Source organism: Clupea harengus, chromosome 3 (assembly GCF_900700415.2).
Source record: "Clupea harengus chromosome 3, Ch_v2.0.2, whole genome shotgun sequence".
NCBI lineage: Eukaryota > Metazoa > Chordata > Actinopteri > Clupeiformes > Clupeidae > Clupea > Clupea harengus.
The window spans coordinates 14,080,117-14,092,616 of record NC_045154.1 but is presented as its reverse complement, the minus strand read 5'-3'; the positions used below and the strand labels follow the sequence as shown (position 1 = coordinate 14,092,616).

At 46.1% G+C, this 12,500-nt stretch overlaps 2 protein-coding genes across 2 annotated transcripts in view; both read left to right on the top strand.

Moving 5' to 3' along the window:
- pidd1 (p53-induced death domain protein 1) overlaps positions 1–9,975 on the top strand; it is a 25,497-nt gene extending 15,522 nt beyond the window's left edge. The window contains exons 13-16 of the mRNA XM_031564652.2: positions 1,304–1,419; positions 1,772–1,879; positions 4,499–4,695; positions 8,452–9,975. Coding sequence (XP_031420512.1) covers positions 1,304–1,419; positions 1,772–1,879; positions 4,499–4,695; positions 8,452–8,686 — 656 coding nt within the window. The 3' untranslated portion in view covers positions 8,687–9,975. The remainder of the gene's footprint in view (positions 1–1,303; positions 1,420–1,771; positions 1,880–4,498; positions 4,696–8,451) is intronic.
- Positions 9,976–10,357: 382 nt separating this feature from the next.
- slc25a22a (solute carrier family 25 member 22a) overlaps positions 10,358–12,500 on the top strand; it is a 36,523-nt gene continuing 34,380 nt past the window's right edge. Inside the window, exon 1 of the mRNA XM_031564650.2 lies at positions 10,358–10,505. The gene's annotated coding sequence lies outside the window, so the exon portion shown is untranslated. The remainder of the gene's footprint in view (positions 10,506–12,500) is intronic.

Below are 12,500 nucleotides of genomic sequence, written 5' to 3'. Positions count from 1 at the left end.
AAACACACTCAAACACCCCCATTGCTGTGTGTTTGTGTTTCAAACCGCCCTGACTGTGTGCGTGTGTGTGTATGTTACAGATCGGTGTGTGTGTGTGTGTGTGTGTGTGTGTGTGTGTGTGTGTGTGTGTTAGGGATGGGCATTCGATTAAATTGTCTTAATCGATCGTCGGGAGAATTAACGATCGATTTTCGATTAATCATTAATATTTTTATATTAAAATTCACTATTTATATGCCAGGTCCTGACAAAGCTAGCTGAGGTACTGGAAGGGCGCAGACGGGAAAGCAGGGGATGTCTCCCACAAACGGAACACCACATCAACTTTGTCAGGGAGGGCGGAGAAAGAAGAAGCACCAGGCCAAAAGCAACACCAAAGCTCTTTTCCTCCGACCAGGAGTGGAACATGCGAGTAGATCTTGGCAGGCAGCTCCAGTTCCCCAGCGAAATCACCACCACGTCTCTCCGACCTGACATAGTGGTGTGGTCCACCAAGGCAAAAACTGCACTCCTCATTGAGCTCACAGTACCATGGGAGGAGGGAATCGAGGCCGCTTTCGAACGAAAGAAGACCAAGTACTCGGACCTGGCTGCGGAGTGCAGGGAGGCTGGCTGGAAGACCACCATCTACCCAGTGGAGGTTGGATGCCGAGGCTTTGTGGGGCAGTCAACCACACGCCTACTAAGGGACGCAGGCGTGACAGGAGGAAAGCTTAAGAAAGCAACAAAAGAGCTGGCGGAAGAGGCAGAGAAGGGCAGCTTTTGGCTGTGGCTAAGGAGGAGGGGAAAGGGCTGGGGAAAGAGCACCTAACCTAGATACCAGCTGCAGGGGGTGACAGGGAGACGTCCCCGTCACTGCTCCGCCACCAGGAGACGTTCCAGGATTAAAGGAGCGAAACGTCTGTGAATGGTGGTTCCTGGCTGACGACCCTGCAGCTGATCCACAGGCACCGGAGGAGGTGCGTCAGGCAGCAATGCCCAGCAGGAAATTCAAGCTACCTGTTCAATTACTGCTATATTAAAATGCAGTGAAAATAGAAAAAACACAGCGTGTTTCCTCATTGAGATCTTTATTACAAGATGAACAACTCTTGTGGCAGTTAAACGGGATCCGTTCAATGGTTACACTGTGTGCGTGTGTGTGTATGTTACAGACCGGCATGAGTGTGTGTGTTTGTGTGTGTGTTTCAGACCGCCCTGAATGTGTGTGTTTCAGTCCGCCATGACTGTGTGTGTGTTGTAGACCGCCCTGACTGTGTGTGTGTTGTAGACCGCCCTGACTGTGTATGTGTGTGTGTTTCAGACCGTCCTGACTGCATGGAGGGCCGTCTGGCCTTTGTGTTCTACTCCCACCTGAAGAACCTGAAGGAGGTGTTCATCTGCCCCAGCACGGGGCAGCAGGGGCCCACCAGGGGGCAGGTAAGAGCACAGAAGGGCAGTAAGGTTAAGGAGGAGTAGCCCATTATACTAGATACATGAATGGAACAACTAATGATGTGGTTGACATGAAGCCTTTGCTTGATTGTGTTCTATTCTATTGTGTGTGTGCGTGTGTACGTGTGTGCGTGTGCGTGTGCGTGTGCGTGTGTGTGTGTGTGTGTGTGTGTGTGTGTGTGTATGTGTTACGGCACCATCAATTCATAGAAATGGCACACATAACATAAACAGGCCAAGAGAATGGTGACGGTGAAAGGTAAATATCTTTAATGATAAAGCAAGAATTAACTCAAGAACATGGTGGCGGTGAAAATGTGTGTGTGTGTGTGTGCAGGTGTCGTTCTACAGAGGCGAGGTGCCCAGTGATGTGCCTGTGGAGGTGCAGGTGAAGAGGAAAGGTCATGACAGCCAGTGGATGGCCACCCTGCCCATCAGACTCCCGGTAACGTCTGGACACACACTCCTCTCAAAACACTGTGTCACTGTCACCTGTTCTCAAACATCAGCTCATTCATTCATTCATTCATTATTTAATTATTTATTTAATTAATTAATTATTTAATTCATTCATTCATTCATTATTTCATTCATTATTTCATTCATTCATTCATTATTTCAGTATTTCATTCATTCATTATTTCATTCATTCATTCATTCATTCATTCATTCATTCATTATTTCATTCATTCATTATTTCATTATTTCATTCATTATTTAATTCATTCATCCATTCATTCATCCATCCATTCATTATTTCATTCATTCATTCATTATTTCATTCATTCATTCATTATAAACACTGAACAGAACATAAAAGTATCTTTGAAGAGTTCGGCCAATCAGTGAGTCCGATGCTGGCAGCCCATAGGCCATTGCCTTATCAGACTAAACGCCAGCACAGGCTGCCCTCCTATAACCTTCATGTGTTACATAAGCTCTTTATTATCCTCTCACACCACCACTACCAGAAACACACACACACACACACACACACACACACACACACACACACAAAACCTCAGCACGACCATGAATGCCACCACATACTCTCATTACTGTAGACACTCAAGACTACCATAGACATTATCACACTCTTCTCGAACCTACCGTAGACATTACTGCACACTCCTCTCAAGACTACCGTAGACATTACTGCACACTCCTCTCAAGACTACCATAGACATTATCACACTCTCCCCAAGACTACCATAGGTATTATCACACTCTTCTCAAACCTACCATGGACATTACTGCATGCTCTTCTCAAACCTACCATGGACATTACTGCACACTCCTCTCAAGACTACCATGGCCATAGGACTACTGTTTAGTAGTATTAAGGATAGTATTAAGCCCCAGCCTCACTAGTAAGCATCAGCACTGTCTAAACAGCTCGGACCTGGCCTCTTGGCCCCTAGAGTAGCAGTAATACTGTAACACTAGGCCCTCCAACATCACCACTCTACATAGATGGGATTGTCCTCAGGCCCCTCCTCTTCTCTCTTAATCCCTCATCTCAGCCACAGACCTCACTCAACCCGAACCTAATCCTAATCCCAGTCGTAACCCCTGGCCCTGTGCATGAAGCACACACATTCACACACACACACACACACACTGGGCGGAGCACACCCTGGTATTCACGAGAGGGGTTGTGTCGTCTGAGATTCCTCTGGCCACCTTCACAGGGTTCCCGTGGTCACAGGAATACTGGAAAAGTCTGGAATTCAGTCAATTAATTTTAAAGTAATTAAATAAGATTTAAATTAGATGTTCTGCAGGGTGACGCAGTTTCTACTAGTATTAGCATAGCCTAACTAGCATAGTAGAAAAGTTTCTACTTGTATTAGCATAGCCTAACTAGCATAGTAGACAAGTTTATACTTGTATTAGCATAGCCTAACTAGCATAGTAGAAAAGTTTCTACTTGTATTAGCATAGTAGAAAGGTTTCTACTTGTATTAACATAGCCTAACTAGCATAGTAGAAAAGTTTCTACTTGTATAAGCATAGCCTAACTAGCATAGTAGACAAGTTTCTACTAGTATTAGCATAGCCTAGCTAGCATAGTAGAAAAGGGATGAATAGTTTGTTGTTTAATTTCCATTATTGGGCCCATCTGAATTTTGTGTGTCTGTAGGTTGTGAAAGGTCCTGGTCATTTCATTACAGCTGATTGAAAGGGAAAGTGTTGAAATGGAAACCCTTCCTTGCGTGTGTGTGTCTGTGTGTGTGTGTGTGTGTGTGTGTGTGTGTCGGTGTGTGTGTCGGTGTGTGTGTCTGTAGGTTGTATAAGGTCCTGGTCATTTCATTACAGGTGCTTGAAAGGGAAAGTGTTGAAATGGGAACCCTTCCTTGCGTCGATGTTTGCTTTAATGGTGTAATGACTGCTGCAACATGACATGGTGTGATACACACACACACACACACACACACACACATGGTGTAATACACACCTGAGTCCATCAAGGTACACGCTTCACTGCCAGGAGGGTGACAGTGACCCCAGTTCTGATTGGCTAAACGCATACCTCTCGTGAATCACCACATCATCCACATCAATCATTCCTTAGTGTTTAGTGTATTCAGTGAATGCTGTAATCTACAGACAGCACTGTGTGTGTGTGTGTGTGTGTGTGTGTGTGTGTGTGTGTCCTGGGATGTAGGGCTGAGTGTGTGTGATGTTGCTAATACTGTCTGTAGGAGCTGGACCACATGACCTGTATGACTGCAGACATGTGCAGCAGTCAGTGTTGAACTAGACAGGTACTAGGGTTCAGGTTATTACTGGGCCATGAAGACGCTGATCTACAGTCAGAACAGACATGTTTATAAACCTGTTTGTCTGTCCATTCACCCATTTCCTCCCTCCCATTTTGTCTCTCTCTCTCACTCACTCACTCACTCACCCACTCACTCACACACACACACACACACACAACACACAACACACACACACACACACACATATGCACCTACACACACACACACACATACACACACACACACACACACACATACACACTCACTCACACTCACACACACACACAACACACACACAGGGCCCAGGTTGCGAGGGCAGCAGTGTGTTTGCGGAGCGGGAGTACCCGCCTCTGAACCTGGGCGACCCGGAGAGCGGGTACCTGACTGAGACCAACCTCCGAGCAATCTCTGATCGCATCGGGCTCGACTGGCGCAACATTGGCATGAACCTGGGCATCAGCTACTACAAGCTGGAACAGATGCAGAACGATCACAGGTGGGCATCACACAGTGGCATCAGCTGCCATGATGAGCTACAGTGGGCATGAGTGCCAGCTCTAGAAACCCGTTACAGTGTGTGTGTGTGTGTGTGAGAGCATATGTGTTTGTGTGGTCGCCTGCTATAGAAACCCGGCCCGCCAGGATTTGGCCAGGGTGTGTTGGGATTGCTTGGGATTTTTTTTTTCTGAAATATTGCGATAAGAGAACATTGTGGTGCATCTTTCCATCCTGAATCTCGCCATCTCCTGGAGGGGCTGAGAAAACGCAGGTGGGCATGAGAGTGAAGGGCATAACTGGGGCATCTAGTTGGCATCAGTTTGGGCATCACTTATCACAAGCAATATGCACAGAGATGGGCATTAGTGAGGAGGAGGCAAAGGTAGGCATCAGCCACCTCAAGGGCATCAGGGGGAGATAACCTTTAGCATTTGCTAACACAAGCTTGGCCTAGGAGCTGGGGTATCTCACACAAGCTATAATGTTTGACACAGGCCAGAGAGTATAAACACATACACACACACACACACTAGCGTTGAGCAGGCATGATCAGTGTGTGTGAGAGAGTATAGACACACGCACACATGCATCTGAACGTGTGAACACTTAACACGCTGATGAACAGACCCATATGTGTTTGGACTGGTGATGCATCACATTAAGCCTGTTTGGCGTGGGAGAGTGCGAGAGAGGGAGGGAGAGAGAGAGGGAGAGAGAGAGGGAGTGCGAGAGATGGAGGGAGAGAGAGAGAGAGAGAGAGAACGGGATGAGAATTTTGATTGTTTTAATCTCTTCCCTGCCAGTCATCGCTAAGCCATCTGGAACACTGCAGGAGATTACACACACGCACACACACACACACACATATGGACACACACACACACACACACACATCTGAGGTTATGCAGTCTCTGTTCTTTTTTCATCTCACGCCCAGTTTGACATGTTTTCTCAACATGTCCTTAGATCAGAGGTCTTCAACCGGGGGTCCGCGACCCCCACGGGGTGCGCGGAGGTACTGCAGGGGGTCCGCCAAATGATTTCATCTGAAGCATTTTTTCCCTCTTCCAAAAATGTAAAACGTCCAAAAGACTACATAAACATAAACAGAACGTAAAAATTGCTTTCTATTCCTTAAAAATAATACATAGGCTACCCATGAGTCTTCACACGATAATTTGATCATAATGGCAACATATTCACTTTTAGCTACATTTAGCTATCTGTTGCCAAAAGACGTTACCTGCCATAACCATACAATTTGAAATAATCGGTCGTTCTGTAATTTCTCGGAACAAAAGCTCCTCGTCAGACACCACTGATGCCGGTTCAGATGATCTACCTTCAGAGGATGCCAACACCCCTTCCATGCAAAGCCAAAAGCGCAAACGGGAGAAGACACGTAAATATTCAGAGAATTATCTGAAGTTTGCCTTCACCTACAAAGAGACCGATGGTGAAGAATTAGCAGTGTGCGTGGTTTGCTCTTCAGTGCTATCAAACGAAACTATGAAACCATCAAAGCTGCAACGACACTCAAAGGCAACCCATGTTCACTTGAAAGAAAAAAAACATTTAATATTTCCCGTTTAAAATCTTTTGAGGGCCAGCAGACCTTGATGAGACAATCAGCCAAAGTGTGCGAGCTAGCTTTAAAAGCCTCTTATCAAGTTGCATTACGTGTCGCTCAGACCAAACAGCCGTACATAATTGCGGAAAGTTTAATATTGCCAACAGCTAGTGATATGTGCAAAACAATGTTTGGGAAGGTTGAGTACGTAAAAAAACTGAAAAGCATCCCAATGCCCGCCCTATTGATGAATTGGCAGCTGAGGGCACTACTAGTCGCAAAACTCCCAAAGGCAGATTCTTTTGCACTACAATTAGATGAATCTACCGATGTGTCAAACGACGCTCAGCTTCTAGCTTTTTTGTGATTTGTCGACCAAAATGAGATGCAGGAGGAATTTCTATTCTGTAAGCAGCTGCCTGGAGGTAAAAAAAGTTCAGAGATTTTCAAAGTGATCGACAAACATGATATACCCTGGCCAAAATGTGTTGCGATGTGCACAGACGGTGCAAGAGCCATGTATGACGCACTGCATGCTTCATATGGAGAATGTTGTTGCCAAAGACATGAATGATGAATTCTCAAACGTCAGATCTCTCACTAGGTATGAGATATTTCATCCATATTTAAGCTTCTCAAGCTACTCAATTCTTTGTCCCTCCCTAATTGAATACAGAGTGATGGCTAACTGTAAGGGAGAAAAAATTTCAATAATAAACAGAATAAATTGAAACGAGTTCTGTGTCACAGATTATTTGTAATTCTGTTCAAACATGTGTAGGGGAGTGTGTGTGTGTGACTGACACTTAGTTCCAAATAAATTGTATGAATATCAGGCCCAAATTTGGGGCGGCGGGGGTGGGGGTACCTGCTCAGTGTCTTTCTCAGCCAAGGGGTCCTTGGGCTGAAAAAGGTTGAAGACCCCTGCCTTAGATCGATCTCTCTCTCCCTCTCTTTCCCTCTCTCTCTTGCTCCCGGTCTCTCTCGCTCCCTCTTTCTCTCTTTTTCTCTCTCTCTCTCTCAATTCAGTTTTCTTGACGTTACCAGAATTCTGGTGCTGTCAAAGCATGTCTATGTATGAATACTAGTGCTGTCAAACGATTAAAATATTGAATCGCGATTAATCGCATTTATGTCATAGTTAACTCAAAATGAATCGCGATTAATCGCAATTTTTTATCTATTCTAAATGTCCCTTCGTTTATTTATTTTTTCCATCATTTTATTTTCATTTTAATGCCCTTATCAACATTGAAAAGTGGATTGGCTTGCTTTATGCAAATGTTTTTTTTTTAATTGAAAACCAACATTGCCAAACAGGGCGATACAAAATAAAATTATAAAGTGCACATTTCAGGTAAACAAGGACTCAGCCTATAGTGCAATTAAACCATGGCTTAATATTTTCTTTTTTCCAAGTTTGCTGGGAACATAGCAGTCAGGCCTCTTATTTCAGAAACAGTGAACTGTAACAGTTAGGTTACCAATAAAAGGTAAGCCTACTACTTCTTTGCTTTCAGCCAGCTGCCTGTTGACATTTTCAGACAACAGTGAAGCTCGCTTCTTTTGCACAACACAACTTTTAAAAGTAAACTTTCCATTCAGACGCTTTTTATCATCCATTTCGCCGTATCGCGCTCACCATTCACTCAAACTGTAACGTTAGCCTACTACACAGCCTGCGAGGCCAAAAAGAATGTTAATCTAAAAAAAAAAAAAAAAATTATAAAAAAAAAATCGCGTTAATCTCGCGATAAAAAAATTAACGGCGTTAAAATGGGTTTGCGTTAACGCCGTTAATTTTTTTATCGCGAGATTAACGCGATTTTTTTTTTATAATTTTTTTTTTTTTTTTTAGTTAATAACGCTTTAAACTGACAGCACTAATGAATACATTTGTAAACAAAAATAACAAATGATAATGCCCCTCTCTAACACTCTCTCTCTCCCCCCCTCTCTCTCTCCCTCTCTCTCCCCCTCTCTCCCTCTCTTCCTCCACCTCCCTCTCTCTCTCACTCTCCCTCTCTCTATCCCTCTCTCTCCCTCCCTCCCTCCCTCTCTCTCCCCCTCTCTTCCTCCACCTCCCTCTCTCTCTCCCTCTCTCACTCTCTCTCCCTCCCTCTCTCTATCCCTCTCTCTCCCTCCCTCTCTCCCTCTCTCTCTCCCTCTCTCTCTCTCTCTCAGTCATGACTTGGGCGGTCTGATTCTGAAGATGCTCTTCCACTGGGCTCGTGCTCAGCAGAGTGAGGGGGCGGTGCCTCGGTTGATTGACGCGATGCAGGAGAGCGGGAGGCGGGACCTGGCAGAGGAAGTGAAGGAGATCGTGAGCGTGGGGAAGAGGAAGTACCAGGCATCTCTGAAGAGGGTGGGGCTTCAGGAGGAGCCGCCCCCCGTCAGCCAATCAGAGACCTCTGCGTGACAGAGAAATACGGGCCCTCCTCTCTCCTTCTCCCTCATCCCTCTTGTCCTTTTCATCCTTCCCTCGTTCCTTTCTTCTGTCCTCTCTTCTTACTCTCCCTCCTCTCTCCTTCTCCCTCATCCTTCTTGTCCTGTCCCCTCTCCACTCCTCTCCTTTCCTCTCCCTCCTCTCTCCTCTCCTCTGTCCCCTCTCTTCTCTTCTCAAATTCCTTTTGGAATTTTGCTCCCCTCTCCTACTCCCCCCTTCCTTTTCCGCCTCCTCTCTCTACCCTATTCCTCTCCTGTAGTCTCTCTCCTCCTCTCCTCCTCTCTTCCCCTCTTTCTCTGTGTGACAGATGGCAGCTCAGTACCCTGATGCCCCTGTGCCTTCTCTAGACTGGATGTGATGCCCCTGTGCCCTCTCTAGTGATGCCCCTGTGCCCTCTCTGGCTACAGGATGTGATGTCAGATTAGGAGCACACTGGCTACAGGATGTGATGTCAGATTAGGAGCCCACTGGCTACAGGATGTGATGTCAGATTAGGAGCACACTGGCTACAGGGCACACTGGCTACAGGATGTGATGTCAGATTAGGAGCACACTGGCTACAGGGCACACTGGCTACAGGATGTGATGTCAGATTAGGAGCACACTGGCTACAGGATGTGATGTCAGATTAGGAGCACACTGGCTACAGGGCACACTGGCTACAGGATGTGATGTCAGATTAGGAGCACACTGGCTACAGGATGTGATGTCAGATTAGGAGCCCACTGGCTACAGGATGTGATGTCACATTAGGAGCACACTGGCTACTGGATAGAGCCTCCTTGGGATAATACTTCCTGTCTCCTGACCTCAGGCCATAGAAGGGGCCTGCAAGACTCTGTGAATATGTGGGGAATACTATGTATGTATGTATGTATGTATGTATGTATGTATGTATGTATGTATGTATGTGTGTGAAATACTATGTATGTATGTATGTATGTGTGTATGTATGTGTATATGTGTGTGTGTGCACTTGTATAAGAAAGTGAAAATGTGAATAGATGTCAAACTGCACACACTGCTGGTGTTACACGAGTGTGTGTGTCACAACATGAGCTGGTCATCAACACACTGGCCTCGACAGTGTTTTTAACACTATTATTGTTTCAATGGAGAATAAAACCGCCCTTTTTCTGGTCGGTTGACAACTAATATTTATTCATATTTGTGTGTGAGGGTCACTATGAATTTTCTGTGTGTAACAGAGCAGTTGTTTCTGTGAATTATAACGGAATTAAATTGTTCCTGTCGTGAAAGCCTTTGTTGTGTTTAAAATGTGTATTTTATTTTGTCTCTTTGTTTGTGAAGCTGTGTCGTGAGCAATGCACATTTTTCTCAAGGCCATAATTCTGCACCACTGGCATATTCTCTGCTATCCATCACGAAACACTATTTTTGCTTCCAAGGTCACGGAGTGTAGAGCCATCGTCACCGTGACGCAACACCGGGCCCCTCCCCCCCGCTAGCGCAACACGCCGACCTGCCTACCTTGATCAATGGCGGACGCGAGCTGTAGTTGCAGTAGCGACGCTTTACCACCAGGGGCCAGAAATATGCGCTTTTATTTGTTCTACCACAACATGCTTCTCCATCTCCCCCTCTGTCCTCTCCCCTCCCTCCCTCCCTACACAAAGCTCGCCCCCCTCCTCCCTCTTCCAGCCACACAAATGCTAGTAACGCCGGCAGGTCTGAGGACAGAAGCTCTGTCAGCGCTGAAGACCAGCAGAGGAAACGCTCTTAGCCGAGACAGAGTGAAGCTTCGCCCAGTGAGCACAAGTCTGAGCATACGGTAAGCAGAAGACACGGGTGATGTGGGATCCTCTTTTTCATATAGCCGGGAACAGCTATTTAATAGCACGGGGAAATGCAGTTAGTAGTTAAGTCTCAAGACCTGCCACTGCAATAATGCATCCTACTGACAAGAAAACAGCTGTTCTCATCGCCGCTTTTATGACCATATGATTTGTGTGTATGACACCAAAGCGCCGTTTTACTTGATTGACTTTGGGGAAGATAGCGGTCTGCACTATGCAGCTCTAAGCGGACCGTTCCTCGTTATGTAGCGAGACACGATTACCCGTAAGGATGTGACGCGAGCCAACATTCCGCCTCTCGTGATGCGTTACTCGGAGATGATTGCGAGCGCTTATTGGGGGTAGAATGCTGCGGAAACATCAGTACGATTTTGAGGTTTGCCTGGCGATCATCTTTATTCTAACGGAACAACCTCATTCATACAATTGAGATTCTTACAGCCAACATCTGTTTAGTGTTGGAACTACAAGCCACTCGAATAGGGCTAACTTACGAGGCTGTCCTATTCTATTACATGTGTTTTCATTCACGGGTTTATGTAGCTGCCACAGTCGTAGAGTGAATTCCTGCCGGACCTTGAATCCGCCGGGGGCGTGTCTTTCGTGTAACGGGTCTGTCGTGATCGGTAGACCGGTGTGAGGGTTTGTGGGGCGTTTGAATGGCTTTCGGGGTGGATGCGGGGTTTCTAAAAATCAAATTGCGGCAGACGGAGTAGTCTCGTGCGTAGTGCGTGCGTGCGTCATGCGTGCGTGCGTGTGCGTGAGGAATGGGATATGGCGCGTTCACGACCAGGCTGGGAGGGACGAAAAAAATCCTTACAACCTTACATCAAGAAGGTCCGCAAATAAATTCAGAATTCGAGTCTTTTATGGTTTCGGGCCGTTTCTTTACTCTCATATGAAGAGATTGCTGAAGATCTGAAGAAGTAATTTAAACCAATTCAAACATGTCGTTCAGCAATGTTATAACGTATTAACAGAGTATTCCTGCAGTAAGGGCTTGAACCATACTGCCTGCGCCAGATGACCTAGTATTTCTGTATTTTCATTCAGTCCTCATCCTGGCTAGTGATGGATGATCCCTCTGTCCATCGTCACACACACACACACACACACACACACACACACACACACGTTCACATGCGCACAGTCTACCCAGAAAAGACATGTCAAGGCCGCCTCAACAGCTGACAGAGAGAGAGATGGGAGGATACTGGTCATGTGATGTAAACAGACTACTGCCCTTGATTCCACTGGCAGGGCTGGTTAGGCAGCGGGTGACACCAATAAGATAGCTAGCTGTGGGCACAAGCTGTGGTTTCTAGTGCTGTGTGTGTGTGTGTGTGTGTAGGCTGACAGATGTAGAGAGATATCTCACCTCATGCCCAGAATACAAACAGGACTCACCAGCAAACCAGAGGACCTGCACTAAACTGATTCTAAACTCACGAACACACACACACACACACACACGCATACTAGGCAAGCAGATGGATCCTGTGGAGTGTGCACATGCATGTGCGCACACACACACACACACACACACACACACACACACACACACAAACAGGCCTCTAGGCCTCAGCTGTTTGTAAGGCAGAGGTGAAAGTGATGCTCCCAAGGGTCAGATATCATCTTAGCCAATCAGGCAATGCCATATAGAAGGGGCGGGGCCTTCCTCACTGACAAAAGCTTTGCCATGATCATTTATAATTCATACACACGCATTCACACACACATTCACACAAACACACGCGCACACACACACACGCATTCACACACACACACACACGCATTCACACACACACACACACGGACACGCACACGCACAGCAAAACAATAGGTTCATGTTGGCACAGAGAACTACATGCACCAGACACTGTTTTAGAGAGAGAGATAGAGAGAGAGAGAGGGAGAGAGAGAGGAGAGGGGTGCAATAGGAATTAAGATTTTAATCCTGTGTCAAAGCA